The 20,701-nt window shown below is 48.8% G+C and overlaps 1 protein-coding gene and 1 long non-coding RNA gene across 2 annotated transcripts in view; one reads left to right on the top strand and one right to left on the bottom strand.

Moving 5' to 3' along the window:
* The window catches only part of LOC112550130, a 31,600-nt gene extending 24,155 nt beyond the window's left edge, over positions 1-7,445 (bottom strand). The window contains exon 1 of the long non-coding RNA XR_003093800.1: positions 7,381-7,445. This is a non-coding gene — a long non-coding RNA (uncharacterized LOC112550130). The remainder of the gene's footprint in view (positions 1-7,380) is intronic.
* Positions 6,764-20,701, top strand: part of GSDMA (gasdermin A) — a 21,712-nt gene continuing 7,774 nt past the window's right edge. The window contains exons 1-6 of the mRNA XM_006022587.3: positions 6,764-6,968; positions 12,792-13,052; positions 13,659-13,836; positions 14,156-14,315; positions 14,405-14,498; positions 15,331-15,378. Of these exons, the coding sequence (XP_006022649.1) occupies positions 12,839-13,052; positions 13,659-13,836; positions 14,156-14,315; positions 14,405-14,498; positions 15,331-15,378 (694 nt within the window). The 5' untranslated portion in view covers positions 6,764-6,968; positions 12,792-12,838. The remainder of the gene's footprint in view (positions 6,969-12,791; positions 13,053-13,658; positions 13,837-14,155; positions 14,316-14,404; positions 14,499-15,330; positions 15,379-20,701) is intronic.

Raw genomic sequence — 20,701 nt, 5'->3', positions numbered from 1 at the left:
TCTCCCCTTCCATCACAACAGACTAACCAGTTTCACATAGCTCTCCAAGCTGCTGGGCTGTGCTCCTTGCTGCCTATGTACTGCGCTGCAGCTGCGCACATGCACAGGGCATTTATTAGCCACATTATCGGCCACATCAGGTCGATTTCCAATACAGTCAATTTTCTTTACATCTGTGCCAATCCAATTTCGGACCGATATATCGGTGCACCTCTACAAAATGAGCTATTAGTCCTTGTATTATCTTAGCTGAAAAGAGATCTTTACCCAATGCAGACAGCAAGCAGTTCTTGTACAGCCTCACAGAGTGGATCCTTCACTTGTTGACTGGGTGGCAGGATGGCTTCTTGGTCTTCCCGGGGCTGCCCACACCTTGCTGGCAGTTTTGTCTTGCTTTATACTGTTTAATTGTATAGCTTCAAAGCATTTTTCCTTGATAGTTGGTCAATTAAAGTCTGAACAAAACAGGGAGTAAAAGGGTGACCATCATATTACAATTGTTAAATTGCCTGGCTCCTGTTTTTAGATTTGCCTAGGTGTGAAGACTTGTGTTCCTCGCAGCCACTGCAATTATAGGTCAAGTACATGTGATGGTGTCTTGAGTGGTCAAACAGGATGGCTAAAGGCATTGGTTACTCGACCAGTATTTGGATATTTGTTTATCAATGGGGCAAATTTTCAATACTTGTACCAGTGATGGTCTATTTACAAAAACTCCAGACATACAGTGAATGACTGAGACATTTGTAAGAATTTAGACATTGGATGCCTGTTTTGAGGAATGTGAGGTCGTCACATACAGGACATTTTCCCTGTATTTAATGCACCTTTTACAGGTTTTGCCTGAAAATGTATATTTAGTCTTTTGTCTTCTTTAGTTGCTAGTTCAATTGAAATGCATATGTAGTTTCCTAGGCAGACAAGGTTCCTTGGGTGAATTTGATATCTTTTATTAGACCAACCCAAATAGTTGGAGAATAGTTATTAATAGTTATGTAGTTTCCTTGCCTTCTCTAGTTACATTGGCTCAGCCTCTTCCTCTGGCTTTCTTAGCTTGGAGATTCACATAGGTGATGAGTGTCAGGTCTCTGCCAATATTTTTAACCATCACTTATATTATTTTATGGCATGGGTCTTGTAGAAGGTTGAGGACTACTATCATGACTGTTTTTATCTTATGGCATGGGTCTGGTATTGGGTAACACAAGCTCGCCACTGTCTTGATGCATAATGGGTTGCAAGCCATTAGCGGAGTTTGATTTTCTTGTAGCAGTCCTGTTACCACAACCCAGTCTTGCTCTAGCCATTGTCTTGCATTTACTTGCACAGTTTTCATATCCAGCAATAACATACAGAAAACAAATGTCCTGCACAGGATGTTATACCTCATTCTGATATACCCCTATAACTCAAATCAGGGCTGTTTAATTGGCAGCACACAGGCCACATGTAGCCCTTAACATGCTCCCACTCGGCTGCCAACTACAGCAGTAGGACAGCAGATAGGGCCTTGGGGCTTCCCCTCCCTCTTCCAGCAGGTAGTAGGATGGGGGAGAGAGGCACAGCCTACAGTGCCAAGGAAGCCAGCAGCCCAGAGCACCTGTGTGGTGTTGTGCACAGTAATGCAGTGGGGAAGCTCATGGCCAGGTAGCCAAAGGTGAGGTGGGGTGCCCACCAACCTGCCTGTGCAGTGTTGGACAGGGGAGCAGACAGGAAAGCTGTGGGGCATATGCCTCTGGCAACTCGAAAGTTAAACAGCCCTGACTTAATCACACTCTTAACCTAAACAGAACTATCGCCACTTTCTTAGGAAAAAGAAAGATACTACCTATTACTTCAGATAAACACAGGCACCCAACAGACACAGGAAGAAGTACAGGACTGCCTGATTTTAAGACATTCTTTGGACCATCCAACTACCTAACTTTACTGCATGCTAAGCCCAGGAACAAAAGAATGTCATTTGGCTAAGAACTCAACAATTTGTACCTGCCTCTTACTTTAAAAAATGCTATTCATTAAAAACCATCACACTAAAATCCAAATAATTTATATCCAGGTAGTTCAGAACACTAATTTTGCAGGCTTCTATAAATTAAAGACAATTTGGTGAGCTCTTGCAGGCTGGGTCAGCACCCCATTCTTCCTTCTCCACTTGCAACAGCTCACCAAAACTCCCTAAACGGCTCTGCCCTGGATTCAGCTCCACACTGTCACTGCCCAGTGATCCCAGCCCTGGAGTCTCCATGGAGACTGGCTCGGGAATTGTGCAGGTAGTTGCCCTCAGCTGGGCGGATGGGATGGGATGGGATGGGGCTGTGGGTGGGTGGGGAGTGGTGTCTGGAAGTGGGATGGGTGGGTGGGGCTGGTGCTGGGGACAGGGCCAGGGTGAGGATCATGGGGTGGTGACAGTGCGAGGCCAGGGCCCGGGGCAGGGCCGTGATCTGCTGGTGTGCCCCTGGCTGTGGAAATGGAACCTGTTGCCAGGACGTGCAGGGAGAGGATCACAGGTGGCTCTGCCCCAGGCCCTGGCCCCATGCAATCCCCACCTCAGCCCCGGCCATGGCCTGCCCACCTGTCCTGCTCCTGGATGCTGGTCCCCACCTGCCTGTCACCCCATCCCATCTGCCCAGCCAAGAATGCTCTGCTCATGTGGGTCCTAGGCTGGTTTCCATGGAGACCCTGCCTGCCTGTTCTGTCCAGCCCCCCCCAGTGGTGGGCTGAGGTGCCTGGGCAGTGGAGCTGGGTCCGGCGGTGGTTGTGAGGCTGGGAGTGGTAGCCAGAAGGAGCCGCCACCACTGCCGGGGCTACCAGGAAGTGGAGTCCAGCCAGTGCACTGCCTCAACCCCACTGCATGCTGGAGGCGGTGGGATGGACCACACACACTTCTGAACCAGGCAGGGCCAAGGGATCCACTACAGGCCAGATTAAATCTCCTGCCAGGCTGGATCCAGCCCATGGGCCATATTTTGCCCACCCCTGCTTTAATCAATCATTCTCAAGGCTGACTCCTTCCATCCAACCCTTCAAAGTGGATGAGTTGTGGATGCTGAAATAGCCCAGCAAGGTTTTCATAAATGCTAATTAAAGATGTTATGTACAGGGTCCCTGGCCGATCTCACTCACCAGCTTCCGGAAGTGGCTGCGGTGCTTCTGGTTGCCTTAATTTTGCAGGCATGCCAACTTACAGTGCCAAAGAAGCCAGTACCCCTCCAGCTCACCAAAACTCCCTAAGTGGCCCTCCAGCCCAAATAACTGCCTACCTCTGGATTAAAGGCATGGAAATTGCCCACCCCTGGATTAAAGGCATGCCTTTACTTGGCTCAGTAAAGGCATCCAGGAGGGCCTGAGGACAAAAAAGGTGGCATAAAATCAGTGCAATCATGGGGCAATCACCAAGGAGGAATACACCTCCGTTGCTCGTGACTGCGGGGAGGCAGTTAGGAAAACCAAGGCAGAGGTGGAACTAGGGCTGGTGACCAGAATTAAGGAGAACAAAAAGTCCTTTTTCAAATACATAGGGAGTAAGAAGAAGGCATCAGGTAACATGAGGCCCCTACAGGACAGGCTTGCCAATCTTCTGATATCAGCTTTTTCCTTTGCTGCACTCTTCAACGAGTTCTTTGCCTCCATATTTCTGAGAAGGGACCGAGACAACTCCCCCGCTAGGATTATAGGCTCAGGGAACGCAACGCCATCCCTAGGATCAGGGATGATCTAGTTAGGGAACTTTTGGATGGGCTGGACATGTTTAAGTCAGCAGGTCCAGATGCTCTTCATCCGAGGGGACTGAGAAAATAGCAGAGGTCATAGCAGGGCCCCTGGAACAGCTGTATGAGCACTCGTGGTGCTCGGGCCAGGTCCTAGAGGACTGGAAAAGGGCCAATGTGGTCCCCGTTTACAAGAAGGGGAGAAATGAAAACCCAGGTAACTATAGACCAATCAGTCTCACCCTTGGTCCTTGGGAAGACCTTTGAGAAAATTATCAAGGAGCACATCTGTGGGGGCCCAGCATGGGAGGTAACGCTCAGGGGCAACCAACACAGGTTCATTGCGGGCAGATCCTGCCTGACTAACGTTGTTTCCTTTTACAACCAGGTCACAATGTCCTTGGATACAGGCGCTGAGGAGGATGTCGTCTACCTGGACTTCAAGAAGGCCTTTGACACTGTTTCTCACCCCATTCTTATAAAAAGACTAGGCGCCTGCAGCACTGATGCCTATGCAGTCAGATGGGTGGCAAATTGGCTCAATGGTCGCACCCAGAAAGTGGTGGTGGATGGGTAGTTTTTGACGTGGAGGGATGTGGGCAGTGGAGTTCCCCAGGCCTTGGTCCTTGGGCCTGTGCTATTCAACATCTTTATTGGTGACTTGGAGGTGGATGTGGAAAGCACACTGTCCAAATTCGCTGATGACACAAAGATGTAGGGAGAAGTGGGCACACTGGAGGGGAGAGACAGAATCCAACTAGATCTAGACAGGTTACAGAGGTGGGCAGAGGCGAATAGAATGGAATTCAATGCAGACAAGTACAAGGTGCTGCATCTAGGGAGAAGGAACCTGTAGCATACCTGTAGGCTGGGAAACACCCTTCTCATCAACACAGTGGCTGAAAGAGACCTTGAACTCATTGCTGACTGCAGGATGGACATGAGCTGCCAATGCAAGGAAACGGTCAGTAAGGCTAACCGAACCTTGTCGCGCATCTACCGAGGCATCACAAGCAGGTCCAGGGAGGTGATCCTTCCCCTCTATGTGACACTGGTCAGGCCGCAGTTGGAGTACTGCCTCCAGTTCTGGGCGCTGCACTTCAAGAGGAATGTGGCTAACCTTGAGAGGGTCCCCACTCGCATGGTTGGGGGGCAGCATGCCAGGCCCTACGAAGATAGACTAAAGCGCCTGAAACTATTCAGCCTCCACAAGAGAAGACTGAGAGGGGATCTGGTGGCCATCTATAAACTCACCAGGGGGGACCCCAGCCGAAAATAGGTGAGGCTCCATTTCCCCGGGCTCCATCTGGGATAGCAAGGAATAACTGCCACAAATTATTCATTGCCACAATTATTTCATGATCAGAGGTCAGGGAAGCAGACCCTACGATGACAGGCTGAGCCATGGGGCTCTTTAGCCTGGAAAAGCGCAGGCTCAGGGGTGATCTGATGGCCACCTATAAGTTTATCAGGGGTGACCACCAGTATCTGGGGGAACGTTTGTTCACCAGAGCGCCCCAAGGGATGACGACTAGGTCGAACGGTCATAAACTACTACAAGACCGTTTCAGGCTGGACATAAGGAAGAATTTCTTTACTGTCCAAGCCCCCAAGGTCTGGAACAGCCTGCCACCGGAGGTGGTTCAAGCGCCTAATTTGAACACCTTCAAGAGCAAACTGGATGCTTATCTTGCTGGGATCCTATGACCCCAGCTGACTTCCTGCCCTTTGGGCAGGGGGCTGGACTCAATGATCTTCCGAGGTCCCTTCCAGCCCTAATGTCTATGAAATCTATGAAACTGATTGAGAGCAGGTTCAGGCTTAATATCAGGAGGCATTACTTTACAGTTAGGGCTGCCAGGCTCTGGAACGGGCTCCCTAGGGAGGTGGTGCTCTCCCCTACCTTGGGGGTCTTCAAGAGGAGGCTGGGTAGATATCTGGCTGGGGTGTTGTGATCCCAGTATTCGTTCCTGCCCAGGGCAGGGGGTCGGACTTTATGATCTGTTCAGGTCCCTTCTGACCCTAGAAACTATGAATTCAAAGGCATGTTTTCAATCTCAAGGAGCTCACTGTTTAACTTATTAAAGGGAGGCATTTAAGGCAGTGGTGCCCAACCTGCTTGCCTGGGGGGCTGAATAAGCAGCATCCACTTTGTCCACACACCAGATCCAGCCGGAGGTCCCAATCCAGTGTGCAGGGAGGGTACAGTGGGGCCCTATCTGGCCATACAGAGTGGGGCAGCCCAGCCCCATGGTGATGAGGGGGTGAGGCCTAGCCCCACAGTGGTGGGAGAGGGGGTTAGGCCATGTGGCATGGGAAGAAAGGGGGTGTGGCCTAGCCCCAATCTGGCCATGTGGGAGGAGGGGGTACAGCTCTACTCCAACCCACCACAGGGAGTTTGGAAATTTGGAAGCCAGAGAAGGCATCAGTATTGCGATTGCCTCCCTGCCATCAAATTTCCTGACCGATGAGGAGCCCTGCAGGTCATGTGTCATGGCTCTGTAGGCCAGCCAGGTTGAGCACTCCTGGTTTAGGGTAACTCAATCACATAGGAATACAAAATTGGTAATAGAAGGCTCGTCAGCCTAGTACACAGAAGCAGGGCATTATCCAGTTGCTTAAACCTGATGCTAAACAAAATGAGACTAGAAATAAGACAAAGATTGTTATCAGTGTAGATATTAAAACTGGAAAAGTTTACCATCACTCTAAATACCATATAAATTTCATTAGTGCAGTCAGTAAGAAATTATTTGGGGGTTTCCAAAAATATCCTTTTATCCCCATCCCCATCCCCCACCCCACCCCCCCCAAAAAAAGAAAAAAAAAGTCTTTGCCTGAAAAAGAGTATGCAGACTGCAAGTAAAGGACAAGGCTTTCCATAGCTACAGCATACAGAAGTTTCAAAAACCACATAGAGGTACTGAGTGCAACCTACTAGCTACATTTCTAAACACTAACAAAGACTTATAGGAAAAGCATCCTGTTGAAAAATTAATACTAATATCAATTAAAACTGTATCTTTAGCCAAAATTAGACATTCACAGACACTGTATGCAGCTGGGGAACAAAACAAAACTGCCAGGTGTCTGGAAAGAAAATGAAACTAAACTACAGGAAGTGTTGCAGAAAATGAAACTATTATCAATTATCCTGCAGCAACAAGTATAGCATATTGCAGCACAGAAAACAGAAGAGTTCTGACAAGTTCGTTTCTAAGGGGAGATACCATTTGACAGAGCAGACCCAACCGACAGGTATGTTGGTGAAGAGAGTTTATAGTAGATGGGTGTGGGGTGCAGGCAGGGTGCCTGTTAGTTACTTCCAAGTCCATCCTGTTTTCCACTGTTTAGAGACAGCTATATTTTGTGCTGTTAACCAAGGTATTTTAATAATGATCAAGGATTAAGAGAAAATATCAAGGATTAAGGGGAAAAAAAAACAGGGAGAGCATTTCCTTTTTACTTTGCAGGAGCAGAAGCTACAAACAAACAAAAACGCCTCTGCCCTCTTTCTTGCTCGGTTTTGCAATCTGCGCCTTTCTGATCTCTAAACATATCCAAACTACTGGATATTTATTTCTGTATTTTAAGGTCACTTCTGGACAAGTAGGAAATCAAGGAATTTACAATATTAGGAGAAGAGAATGATGGTTGTCTTCCTACCTACCAAGTGGGATAGAAGTTGATAATCCAAAGAATAAATGAGGGTATCAACGTTTCCTTCCTACTCCAGGGGCTAAACAAAAGCTGGGAAGAGAAGCAGGGAATAGAGAAAGAGCAGATCAAATTCCTTCTGAGTGAGCAAAGAACAGTTTCTATTTTTGTCAATCAAAACCATATTTGTCTAGTTTAACTGCATCTGAGTCACTACAGTGCTTACTACACTGCCTTATAAGATAAAGTGCAAGTTAAAAAACAGAAGCCAAGTAGACAGTGGGCGAAAAGAACTCCCAAGCAATATTGTCTGAAGGGTACTGGTCTCCTGCCTGCCCTTGCCAGATATTCAGCTCCCATCTGTAAGGATATGGAAGACAATCAGGTGGGTGGCAAATTGGCTTAGGGGGTGCACCCAGAGAGTGGTGGTGGATGAGTCAATATCGACCTGGAAAGACGTGGGAAATGGAATCCCGCAAGGCTCGGTCCTTGGACCGGTGCTATTCAATATCTTCATCAGTGACTTCGACGAGGACGTGGAGAGCACCCTGTCCAAGTTTGCAGATGATACCAAAGTATGGGGCAAAGTTAACACACCAGAGGGTAGGGAACAGATCTAGGTGGATCTGGACAGGTTGGAAATATGGGCAGAATGAAATAGGATGCAGTTCAACAAAGACAAGTGCAAAGTGCTGCACCTGGGCAAAAAGAACCATCAACACACTTACAGGGTGGGGGATGACCTTCTCAGCAGCACAGCAGCAGAAAGGGATCTTGAAGTCATAGTTGACTCCAAGATGAACATGAGTTGTCAATGTGATAAAGTGATCAACAAGGATAACCTCACTTTATCGTGCATCAGCAGATGCATGACGAACAGGTCCAGGAAGGTGATGCTTCCCCTCTATGCGGCACTGGTCAGGCCGCAGTTGGAGTACTGCCTTCAGTTTTGGGCACCACACTTCAAGGAGGGATGCAGAGAATCATCTGATGTCATCTTCCTGGACTTTAGGAAGGCCTTCAACACAGTTTTGCACCCTATCCTCATTGGGAAGCTAGCAGACTGTGGAGTGGACACCTACACGGTCAGGTGGGTGGCCAACTGGCTTAGGGCCCGCACCCAGAGAGTGGTGGTGGATGGTTCTTTCTCGGCCTGGAGGGAGGTGGGCAGTGGGGTCCCACAGGGCTCGGTCCTCAGACCGATATTATTTAATATCTTCATCAGCAATTTGGATGAGGGCGTGGAGAGCACCCTCTCCAAGTTCGCTGATGATACCAAGTTATGGGGCAAAGTTAGTACACCGGAGGGCAGGGAGCAGATTCAGGCTGACCTGGACAGGTTGGATCAATGGGCAGAGAGAAATAGGATGCAATTTAATAAAGATAAATGTAAGGTACTCCACCTGGGAAGGAGGAACCCCCAGCACACCTATAGGTTAGGGAGTGTCCTTCTCAGCAGCTCAGAGGCAGAGAGGGATCTTGGAGTCATAATTGACTTCAAGATGAACATGAGCCGGCAGTGTAACAAGGCCATCAACATGGCCAATCACACCTTGTCGTGCATTAACAGGTGCATGACTAATAGATCAAAGGAGGTGATGCTCCCGCTCTATGCGGCACTGGTCAGGCCGCAGTTGGAGTACTGTGTCCAGTTTTGGGTTCCACACTTCAAGAGGGATGCGGGGAATCTCAAGAGGGTCCAGAGGAGGGCCAGGGGCAGGAGGTCGGACACGATGATCCGTTGTGGTCCCTTCCGACTCTACAATCTATGAATCTTGAGAGTGTTCAGAGGAGGCCACTCGTATGGTCAGAAGCCTTCAGACAAGGCCCTACGAGGAGATACTGAGGGACCTCGATCTCTTCAGCCTTTGCAAGAGAAGGTTGAGAGGTGTTCTTGTGGCTGCCTATAAATTAGTCAGGGGAAGGCAGCAGGGAATAGGAGATGCTCTATTTACTAGGGCAGCCCCTGGAGTAACTAAGAACAATGACCACAAATTGATGGAGAGCAGATTTAGGTTGGATATTAGAAAGAACTTCACAGTAAGGGTTGCTGGAATCTGGAATGGGCTTTCAAGGGAGGTTTTGCTCTCCCCTACCTTGGGGGCCTTCAAAAGGAGACTGGACAAGCACCTAGCTGGGGTCACCTGGCCCCAGCGCTCTTTCCTGCCCAGGGCAAGGGGTCGAGCTCAATGTCCTACTGAGGTCCCTTCCAACCCTAACATCTATGACTCTATGAATCTATGAAACTTGGGAATGTGGCCAAATCAGTCCTTTGCAGGTTAGAGCCAATCTCTTTACAGGCTGGATTGGGCCCACAAGCCATAGGTTGCCAACCCCTGGCCCAGAGCAACCTATGAAAGTCAGGACTTTGGGTTCTCCAGCTGCTACTGACACACTGAGAGGCCTTGGGTAAAATTACTTCCGCTCTGTGCTTCAGTTTCAGTGTATGTGAATGACAGCGACCTATTGGGGGTCGGACTCGATGATCTGGGGGTCGGACTTGATGATCTATTGAGGTCCCTTCCGCCCCTAACATCTATGAATCTATCTATGAATCTATGAGATAAATTACCAGTGTTAGTACCTTGAGATCTACAGATGAAAACCATAAGAATGAGTTACTGTTGTCCTCCTTATGTAAACTTTTTGGAAAACACTTCTCTTACTCTGTATTTTGGAAACTGCCATGGGTGTGCTGATGTTGCTTTTGTTATTGGTGATGGTAATAATGAGGAATATGGTGTATATCGGGGGGGGGGGGGGGGGGAATGATGTGGTGTATGGGGGGGGGGGGGGGGAGGCAAACTTTTTGGTGGCCATGCTGCAAATTAGCCTTGCACCCTCCCCAAGTGCCCCAAGCAACCCCTTTCCTCTGCCAGATTTGCTGCTCTACTTCCTGCTTCATATGCTGTTCTGCTTCCTGCCTCCTCCCCTGTGCTTCCTGCCTGATTTCCTGCTCTTCTTTCCTACCATATCTGCTCTTGTGTTACCTGTTCCCTTCCTGATCTGCTCCATGCCACACACTGAGGCTGTCCATGCAACCTGTGCCAAAGGGTGACCACCTCTGGTGTATGTGACCTTGAACAGGCCACTTCACCTCTCTATAAAAGGGAGTGTGGCAGAGCACAGGTTGTGCCTGCCACGTTAAAAGGTTTCAGGCAGGCTTTGGGTAGCTGTCAGGTGCGGGTTGGCCAAATTAGACGGTTAAATGACCAAAGAGGGACCACCAGATTGGAGGAGGGCTGGGTAGCCTCAGTATAAGCCAAGGCCCTAAGAGCTGAGCCAGCAGTTACATCTAGGGAGCCAGAGGGGCAACATCACTCAGCCTGCAGCTCCCAGAACACCTGGAGGTCAGGGTAGGAACTATGTGGTGAAGGAGTTTCCTAGTCCTGGGTGTGAGAGGGTTCTGCACTTTTATCTTCGTCTCCCCTCTGTACTCACCCACCATGACTTAGAGAAGGCCAGGGACTGGAGTCAGCCTGGAGTGTGGGGCAGGAGGCCTCATGCCCTGTCATAGAGTAGGACCTGAATTGGGTGGCCTGAAGGTCTGCGAGGGGCCAGGACCAAGTGTGAGAGAGGAAGCCTGAAGGGCTGTATGGAGTAGGGCTTGTGGCGGGCCAGTAGGGGGTGCTCCTGCATTGAGCCACCCACCGCACTGCACCTGACCACCTTCCAGGCTCTGAGTGCCTCCCTGGGGGTGCCTCAAGTCTGGCCAACCCCCTTCCTGGAGCACACCCACTAGCCTGGGGGTATTACTGCCACCACCCAGAGTCTGGAATGATTGTGGACCTGTGCCCTTTAGGAAACACAGGCCTGGCAGTCCTTGAGAGTACTTGACCCACTGCAAGAACTTGTGGTGCTTCCCTCAGTCTGAAGCACAAAAATAATGGTCTCCCCTAGTCAGACGAACCAAGGGGACCCCAAGGCGTAATCTAGACCCTCTCCCAATAAGTCTCCCATGCTAGGTACAAAGGAGAACTTTATTGGTTGCAAGGAGTAGGTTTGGAATGGGGTACAGGGTAGAGCAATATCAGAGAAATCCCACAGAGCAAACAGGGTGGCTGGATAGCCTGTGATCACACATCTGAATTACTGCAAACTATATATTTAGTTAGATCTCAAGTATCTTACTCACAAGTATCATCCAGAGGCAGGTGGAGATTCCCTCTGGAGGCAAGTGGTTCATTGATCATAAGTTTCAAGAGAAAAAGCAAGTTTCAGATGGTCCAGCTTCTCTGAGTTTTCATCATGGCCACTGCCCTCCTCCTGGGCAGTCCTTCACTTATACAGACCTTATGACCTCATTTACCTGATCCAATGAAGGCCAACAACTGTTGGCTGCCAGCCGACCAATTAGAAATGCATCACTGGTTGCCAGGTAGACTGGCAGGGTCTTTAGCCCCCTCCCAGTCAGGTTAACATTGCTTAGGACAACAGGGAGCTTGAGCCCCCCCACTCAGGTATGTGATGCCAGTCACATAGGCAGAGGGAGCAGGTTTCCCTCCTCCCTCAGGACTGTATCCAGCTCAGGTTACCACTCAGGGTTACATAAAGATGGGGCAGAGGAGTCTGCCCTTTGCAGTGACCATGGTAACCAAATTGTCAGGTAGCAGAGTTTGGGGAGAGACAGAGATGGTATTCTGCCACACGGCTAAGGGGCTCTGAAGGGCCATACTGAGTAGGGCAGAGTGCATGTGGCCCATGGTGGGGTGAGAATGAATGTGACCCAGTAAAAGGGGCAGTGTGAATAGGAACCAGTTATGAGGAGTGAAGAAGGCCCAGCATAGGGGCAGAGTTCGGCCCTGGAAAGAGCTAAGTGAGAGCCAACTGGTTGGATGGAATCTGTGAGGCATGGGATATGGTGTAGGAGTGGTTCGGAGCCATGTATTACACCCTTGGCATCAAGCAATAAGTGGGCAGCCTCCGGCATATTAAGACCTATTTTGTGGAAACATCAAAAGCATGGCAGGTGAGGCGGGGTGCACTGCCCTAGACAGGTGGGTGAACCGACATTGTGACCGGCTTCGTGGTGGCCCCCTGTCACAGGGAGTAACAATACTGGCCAAACTCACAGGGTGGCTGTAAGGCAGGGATAGCCAGTCTGTAGCACACATGCCACAAGTGACACAGGCAGCCTCTGTGCATGGCATGTAGCAGATCAGAGAGAATACAAACAGCAATGGAAGATAGGGAGGCAGCAGAAAGCAGAGCAACAGGTCTGTCAGGGGAAGGAGATCAGAGTAGCACTCCAGGAGGGTATGAGTCTAATTTACGGCACACCTGGCAAAAACGTGGCCCCACTGCTGTAAGGCATAGGTCTTCTTGAATTATTCTGAGTAAATAAGAAGTGCTTTCAGGAGCAAATATGTTACAACTTTCAGAACGGATTTTAAATTATGCTGATTCATTTGTCTCATCTCAAAGGTACGAGCACATTTCTCTTCAGTTCAAGGTACATCACGCTGCTAACAATGTTTCACAGAGAAACCAAATTCCTGGCAAAACAGCTGGATTCAAGTGGAAAACTGATCCCAGTTTACAGCATTAATGATCAAGAACACTTCAAGCCCCTGTGTCTTGTACAAGGAAAAGAAAAAGATTTTTTCTGGAAAAGTGAACGCTATTACAGAACAGAGTTTAAAATCAGTGATGTGCTTGTTCCAGGACACTACAATAAAAATCTAGGTAATGCCAGGCTTTAGTCATCTTTGCACATTATTTACAAATCTGAGTTCTGCAGACAGAATCACCAATATCTGCATCGTCTGCCTTTAACAGCCACCTTTCAGCAGTGGCTGTTTAGTAGGGCCGTGCGAAGCTTTGGGTGGTGATTTGATTCGGAGGAGATTCGGCCCAATTCGGTGGCCAAATCTCAGAAATCAAATCAAGGGACCAATTTCAAGGTCTGAATTGATTCAAAGTTCTCCAAATCTTTGGAAAAGATTCGGAAAGCTTTGATTCGGGCAGTCTCCAATGGCTGCAGCAGGGAGTTGCAGCTGATTCTGAGCTGGTAAGTACTAGGGGTGGGGAAGGCCGCCCCCCCTGCCCTAGCTCAGTACTTAAAAAAAAAAAAAAGCCCCGGTGCTCAATGAGTGCTGCCGGGTCGGGGGGAATTCCACCCACTGCCCCATGATGCATAGGGAGATATGCCACAAACCCCACAACCCTTGGGTCAGAATTCAGTCAGGCCAGGTCTATCCTGTGTGCAGAAGAGTTATGGGCATAAGTACACAATATAGGAAGGTGTAGCCTGAAGACCTCTAATTTTGAAGGGCTCCTTTCCACCCCCAGATGTTCAGGATGCAGGATCAGTCAGAGTTGAACACACTGTCGATGGGAGTGTTGAAGGGAATATTAACTTTGAGAACGTGGAAGTGAAAGGACTTGCCAAGATGTCCCAAGAGAGGTCCATCAACATGAAAAAAACCTTTGTCTCTGTACAAGTCCTTGAATCACTACAACGAGAAAGGTAAGTCTGGCAAGAAATGGATGAAAGCATCCTTGAGCAAGTTTCTTGAACTAACTGTGGCCTCATAAGGCCATTTCAGCAGCCAAATGATAAAGTATATATTCCCTCCTCATGATACACCATTTACCAGAACTGTGACAGGAGGCAGGGTCGAGCCCTTTCAAATCCCTGTGGCACTTGGGGATCCCTCTCATATTAAGGAAAACCCCCGCAGATCAGTTAGGCCAGTTTTCCTCTTACTTTTTCATTTTAAATATGTAAATCTGAGAACAAGTAGGGACGTCTTACCAATGCTACTGAAACCTCACTTCTTCTTTAGGAAAATCAATATGGAGCACTCATTCATTACACAATTAAAGAACCAGAGACGGAACCTATATGTTATCCATGAGGCTGTACATGCTTCGGAGGAGACCACATTTAAAGACTCCAACAGACTAGAAGGGAGCATAATAGCCCAGATCTATGTCAAGCTTCACGTAAAAGTTCAATTATTTTTCCAGTTTTACCTATTTTCAAAACGTCTTTGTGCCATAATAAACCTGTTATCTTCTCTTTCATGGACCAGGGGGCCAGGAACAGCAAAAGAGACTTAACTATTCCCAAGGACTGTGTCCTGGCTTTCAGGGTTATGCCGCTGATTATTGAAGATGGATCATGGAGTAAGCATCAGCCACAAACCGTCAGCTTTCTCTGTGTGCAAGCAGTGTAGTACAGCAGAAATATCATTTGCATTTTTCACCCAAATGTAGTCCCACTATTCCTGCATGCAAGACAGTGAACACTGTGTGTATAACTGGCAAAATTCCGGGGGTGGGGGTTGGGAAGAAAGTAATATATTGTAGATAAATGAGAAGAGATGCTAAGGAAAAAAGATGCAACAGGAAATTGACTCAATGAAGTATAAGAAGGCTTGATCCCAGATATCAGGAGATGCAAAGGAAGCACAGACAAGAGGCTGTGCACATGGGTGCTTTAGGGCCAAGAGACAGCAATGAAACTGGGACACTGGATTTGCAGTAAGAGGGACAAGTGCTAGACAAGTTGTGAAAGTGACAAAAAAACCTAAGAGCCAGCAGGTCCAGGAAATATGGTAAAGGGTTTTAAAAATGAGATGCTTCTTCTCCAGTGCCCTGCCCTTTCCGTAGCTATATATATCCTCCTGAGTGTAAAAATTGCCCAAATCAGAATGGCAGTGTTAAACTGAGATCTTCATCGCGTGTACAAGCGCTCTCAGACACAAATCCTGAAACAAAGTGCACGGCAGTTGAGAATCTGGCCCATCACAGCCATTTAACTGAATTCTAAAATGAACAGAACAAGAAGTAGATGTCTTTGAAGATAAAAGCAACAAATTCCAACCTGATCTTGAGAAACAATTTGCATTTTCAATATTTAGAAGTAGAATACGGATATTGTTGAGCCTTGAAAACAGGAAGTCTTTAACAGTACTAATACTTTATAAATGGATCTTTCCCTTTTGAATCTTTCCAGACCCGGTCTACGTGCCAACAAAGAAAACAAAAACATTTGCTCGTGATGGTAAGCAGTACATTGTGTAATACCTTGATTTAAGTCTCTATAGGTATGACTTTTAAATGTTTAGTAAGACTGGATTATCTTTGTGTGAATACAGTAAAGTGTAGTTAATTTGTCACTGGAATAGATTTCATAGATGTTAGGGCTGGAAGGGACCTCATAAGATCATTGGGTCCAACCCCCTGCCCAAGGGGCAGGAAGTCAGCTAAGGTCAAAGGATCCCAGCAAGATAAATGTCCAAATGTTTCTTGAGAGTGTCCAGAGTAGGTGCTTGCACCACCTCTGGGGAGACTGTTCTAGGCCTTGGGGCTCAGACAGTACAGAAGTTTTTTTTTCTTTATGTCCAGCCTAAAATGATCTAGCAGGAGCTTGTGACCATTGGACCTTGTCATCCCTTGGGGTGCTCTGGTGAACAGGTGTTCCCCAGATCCTGATGCACACCCATTATGTACTTATAGGCTGCCACTGAGTCACCCCTGAGCCTGTGCTTCTCCAGGAGCTATGAAGAGTCCCATAGCTCGCAACCTCTCTTCATAAGGCCTGTTTTCATGCCCTCTGATCATGCATGTGGCTCTCCTCTGGACTCTTTCAAGCTTTTCCACACCCTTCCTAAATTGTGGAGCCCAGAACTGGATGCAGTACTCCAGCTGCAGCCTCACCAAGGCCAAGTACAGCGGGAGGATGACGTCCTGGGTCTTGCTCGAGATGCATCAGTAGCTGCAAGTGTCACGATATGGTCTCCCTAGGGATGGCCGTGATGTCCCTAGGGCACCGTGACCATGCTGGCTCCACCCTATGGGTGCCTGCTAATCTCGCCTGCCACATCTTGCTGGTATAAGTGATGAATCGGGAGGCTGCCCTAGAGTTGTTGCTCAGTCACAGTCCTGACAGACTCTTCTAAACCCTGTGGGTTGTTGGACCCTTTATTGGGTCCCACACTCAGGAGGTGACTTATGATACCCCCAAGCCCTATGGGCTAGATGCGTGACTCCAAAACCACCCCTTTATCATGCCCCATGCCTCACAGATGGTATGCAGATGTTGTCTTCTTGTGTTGAGGTCCCAGTTTTATCTGGCCTCAGCAACTGCGCCCCCTCTGGCGCTGGGGTCTCCACATTGTAGTTTGCCCCAGTGAGGCCTCCTCCTCCCCAATAGCCTCATTCCAGTCCACCGGTTTAAATAACAACAGAAAGCACAAGCCCCTGTGCTACAACACAACAATAACATAGGGGCCACACTCTATCCCTTTTAAGAAAGTGAGCCTCCTCCCCACCAGCACTTATGAGCACCTATAGCCCCTTAATCCTACCAGCGTCAGAAGAGGCAGTCAAGCATCTCGAAGTAGCCTCCTCTATAAGAGCTCCTTACACCTTGGCTGCTGCCAGAGAACTAACTCTCTAGTCCCAGCCCCAAGGGTTTATATGTGCCCAGGGCCCTGTCTTCTTCCGGTCAACTGACTGGGTACAGGTGCAGGCTAATTCCCTCATTCTCCCTGCCACAGTAACGTGCACCTGTGGCGGTTTCTGCCTGACTGCTAACGCTCTCTCCCTAGGCAGTTTCTGTTCTTAAAGGAGCAAGCACCTTAGTGCCCTGTGACAGCAAGCCAGAGTTTTGTTCACTTTGCCAGCTGCGGTATCACATTGGTGGCTCATATTCATCTTGTGGTCAATCATGACCCCCAAGTCTCTTTCGGTCATGGTGCTAGCAAGTGTAGCATTGCCAAGCCTATAAGTGTGATGCGGGTTTTTATTCCCGAGGTTGAGCACCTTGCATTTCTCCAGATTGAATGCCATCAGGTTTTCATCCGCCCACCTTGCAAGCCTATCAGGGTCAGCCTGGATCACCAGCCTCTCCTCAAGTGTGGACACTCTTCCCCAAAGTTTGGTGTCATCAGCAAACTTGGCCAGTCCACTTTTGACACCAGTGTCCAGATTGTTTATGAAGACATTGAAGAGTACAGGTCCAAGAACAGAGCCTTGGGGGATACCACTAGTCACAGAGTGCCATGTTGATTCGGTTCTGTCAACTACCACTCTCTGGGTCCGACCTCGGAGCCAGTTCCCCAGCCATTGGACTGTGGAGTACTCGAGGCTGCAGTTGCCCAATTTTTCCATGGCATCATGGGACACCAGGTCAAATGGGCTTTTTTAAAGTCCAAATATATGACATTAACCTCTTCCCTTATGTCCATGTGGTACGTCACCTGGTCATAGAAGGAAGTGAGATTGGTCAAGAAAGACCTACCCGCAACAAACCCATGCTGGCTGTCCCTCAGAATGTTGCCTTGTTAGCCTGTCGAGAATAGTTTCTTTGATAATTTTTTCCAAAATCTTCCCAGGAATTGAGGTCAAACTGATGGGCCTATAGCTTTCCGGGTCGTCTTTCCTCCCTTTCTTGAAGATAAGCACCACATTGGCCCTCTTCCAATCTTCAGGTACTTTGCCCGAGCACCATGAGTACTCGAATATCCTTGCCAGTGGCTGCGCGCTGATGTCTGCCAGTTCCTTTAGCAGTCCTGGGTGCAACTTATCCAGACCAGCTGATTTACAGGGGTCCAGCCTCTCAAGATGCTCCCTCACAAGATCCATGCCAATGATGGGCATATATTCATCTTCACCCCGGTCATCCCACATCATGTTCGGCAGGGTGGTCCCTTTGGGCTGGTAAAGAACTGACATAAAGTAATCATTAAGCAGATTGGCTTATTCCTGGGTGTCAGTAGTCAGCTGCCCCAGCTGGTTTTGCAGGGGTCCAGTGTTGCCCTTGTTTTTCTGTTGACTCCCTACATATCTGAAGAAGGACTTTTTTATTGTCCTTGATTCATGTAGCCAGATGGAGTTCAATTGCAGCCTTGGCTTTTCTAGTTCACTCCCTGCAGGTGCAGTATACTCCTCCTTAGTGGTGTTTCCTTTCCTCCATCTATTATATGCCTCTCTTTTTAAACATAGGAGGTCCATGAGTTCCCTGTTGAAACAAGGGGATTATAGGGCCCTTTTACCACCTTTCCTACGGGTGGGGATGTGCTTCTAGGATTGTGCTTCTAGGATTGCTTCCTTAAGGAGCAACCACTCATTATGAACCCCTCTCCCTGTGAAATCATGGCCTCTCGAACAAGCCTACTTCCCTAAAGTCAAGGACTGCTGCCTTGCTGGCTGACTTGCCAACTTTGTGATGGATAGTAAAAGTGATCAATCCCTTTGATTCTTAGGTTGCTGATTAGATCATGCCCTTTGGCCAGTACCAGGTCCAGCAGAGCCTTGCCTCTTGTAAGCCCATAAACTTCTTGTTTATGGCCCATAATGAAATCACAAATTCTCTGACAAACCCCCCAAAATCCATGATTAAAATGAAAAGCCACTATATATATATATATATATATATATATATATATATATATATATATATAGGCTGATATAGGTATCAGTTGAACACAATATTTTCTTGATATATTTACAATTTTAAAGCAATTTAGAAGCCTACCAGTGCCTCAATCACTATAAGAAAATAAATTCTAAATACATACCAATTTTGGTATTAGATTTTGGGTTTTTTATCATGGAAAATCAGAGCTCCCCCTGCCCCTTTTGCCCACAGAACGCAGGTCCAGGCCCCTCACTCCCAAGCCAGAGCCCCCAGCCCTGCCAGTACCCCTCAGTCCCCCCCCACAGCCCCTCCAGCACTGGAGGGGGGCTCCCCAGCTGCCAGGGCCGCAGTCCCATGCCCCCTGCAGCAGCACCCAAGTCCCAGCTCCCGCCCACAAGAGGCGACAACTGTTGTAGCAGAGTGGAGCACAGAGCCCAGCTTTCCTACCCCCCCCAACCGCTGCCTGCCTGCTGCGGGCTTGGGACTAGCTCTCCGCCACTGCGCGCATTCCTGGGGAGTCTGGGGGGATCCATGCACCCCAGATCTGTGTGCAGGGTGGAAGCAGGCTCCCACCCTGCTGCCTTCCCCCGGGGCCTGTGCAGCCCAGCGGCTGTGACCCAGTGTGGCAGGGAAGAGCAGGGACACGTAGGGAAGCTCATTGCCACTACAAGCTCTGTGCTGCCCTGGCGAGGCACCCCCTGCCCATACGGCAGTAGTGAAGGGCACAACTCTGTGCTGCTGCCCATGCTGTTGCTGCACATGTAGAGGATGCCTCGCCAGGGCAGCGCAGAGCTCTCTGTGGCAATGAACTTCCCTGCATGTCCCTGCTCTATTCTGCTGCGCTGGGTCACACCTGCTGGGCTGTGGAGGCCCTGGGGGTGGGCAGCAGGGTGGGGAGCCTAAGCCTGCAGCCCACCCCCATCCTGTGCACAGATCTGAGGGACACGGTTTCCCTCTGCCCCACCAGGAGTGCGCGCAGTGGTGGAGAGCTGGCCCCACTGCCCCACTCCCTGGACGAGGTGCTCACAGCCCCATCTCGCTCCCCAGCTGGGCCCTGCAGCTGTACATTTGTGACCCCAGGCCCCAGGCCCCAAGCCCCAGCACCAGCCTCAGCCCTGCCCAACTTCCTCCTCCCTTCCTATGGGGGGCCTCAATTCCCCACCCCCACTTACCTGCAGGATCTGCTCACCAGGCTGCCTAGATGTGCATATGATGCCCCCTGCCTGACCACCCTACTCTCACTCCCCCGAGCCCCTTGCAGGCTAGAACTCAGCCAGCCTGCAGAAAGCTCTTTACAAAAGTGCAAAATATGCAGGTTTCTCCATTAAAATGAATACATTTTCATTTTCTTCAGGTAAAGGGGAAAATCCACATTTTTCTCTGTTTTCCATGAGAAACGAAAAACCCAGATCCCTGATCACCACACTTAAGTCCCAGGAGTTCTGCTGATTTGCATAGGAAATACTTTGGCTAATTCGTCATCTGGTTAAAGCAGAACTCATTACTTCCCAAAATATCACTGTAGAATTTACTACTGATAATTTGTGAATTTAAAAAGGCACAGCAGAGCCTGGATCATACCTATCTGGATTGTTCACAACCCACTTAAGTCGCAGTGGGCTGCCAAATTAAAGACAAACCACTTAGCTATTTTCTGCAGGTTTTAATTCATAGATTTCATAGACATTAGGGCTGGAAGGGACCTCGGAAGATCATCAAGTCCAGCCCCCTGCCCAAGGGCAGGAAGTCAGCTGGGGTCACAGGATCCCAGCAAGATAAGCATCCAGTTTGCTCTTGAAGGTGTTCAATGCAGGCGCTTGAACCACCTCCGGTGGCAGGCTGTTCCAGACCTTGGGGGCTCGGACAGTAAAGAAATTCTTCCTTATGTCCAGCCTGAAACGGTCTTGTAGTAGTTTATAACCGTTCGACCTCGTCATCCCTTGGGGCGCTCTGGTGAACAAAC

This window comes from Alligator sinensis, unplaced genomic scaffold, assembly GCF_000455745.1.
Source record: "Alligator sinensis unplaced genomic scaffold, ASM45574v1 scaffold886_1, whole genome shotgun sequence".
Taxonomy (NCBI): domain Eukaryota; kingdom Metazoa; phylum Chordata; order Crocodylia; family Alligatoridae; genus Alligator; species Alligator sinensis.
Note: the sequence above shows the minus strand (reverse complement) of the source record. Positions and strands in the feature narration are given on the sequence as shown.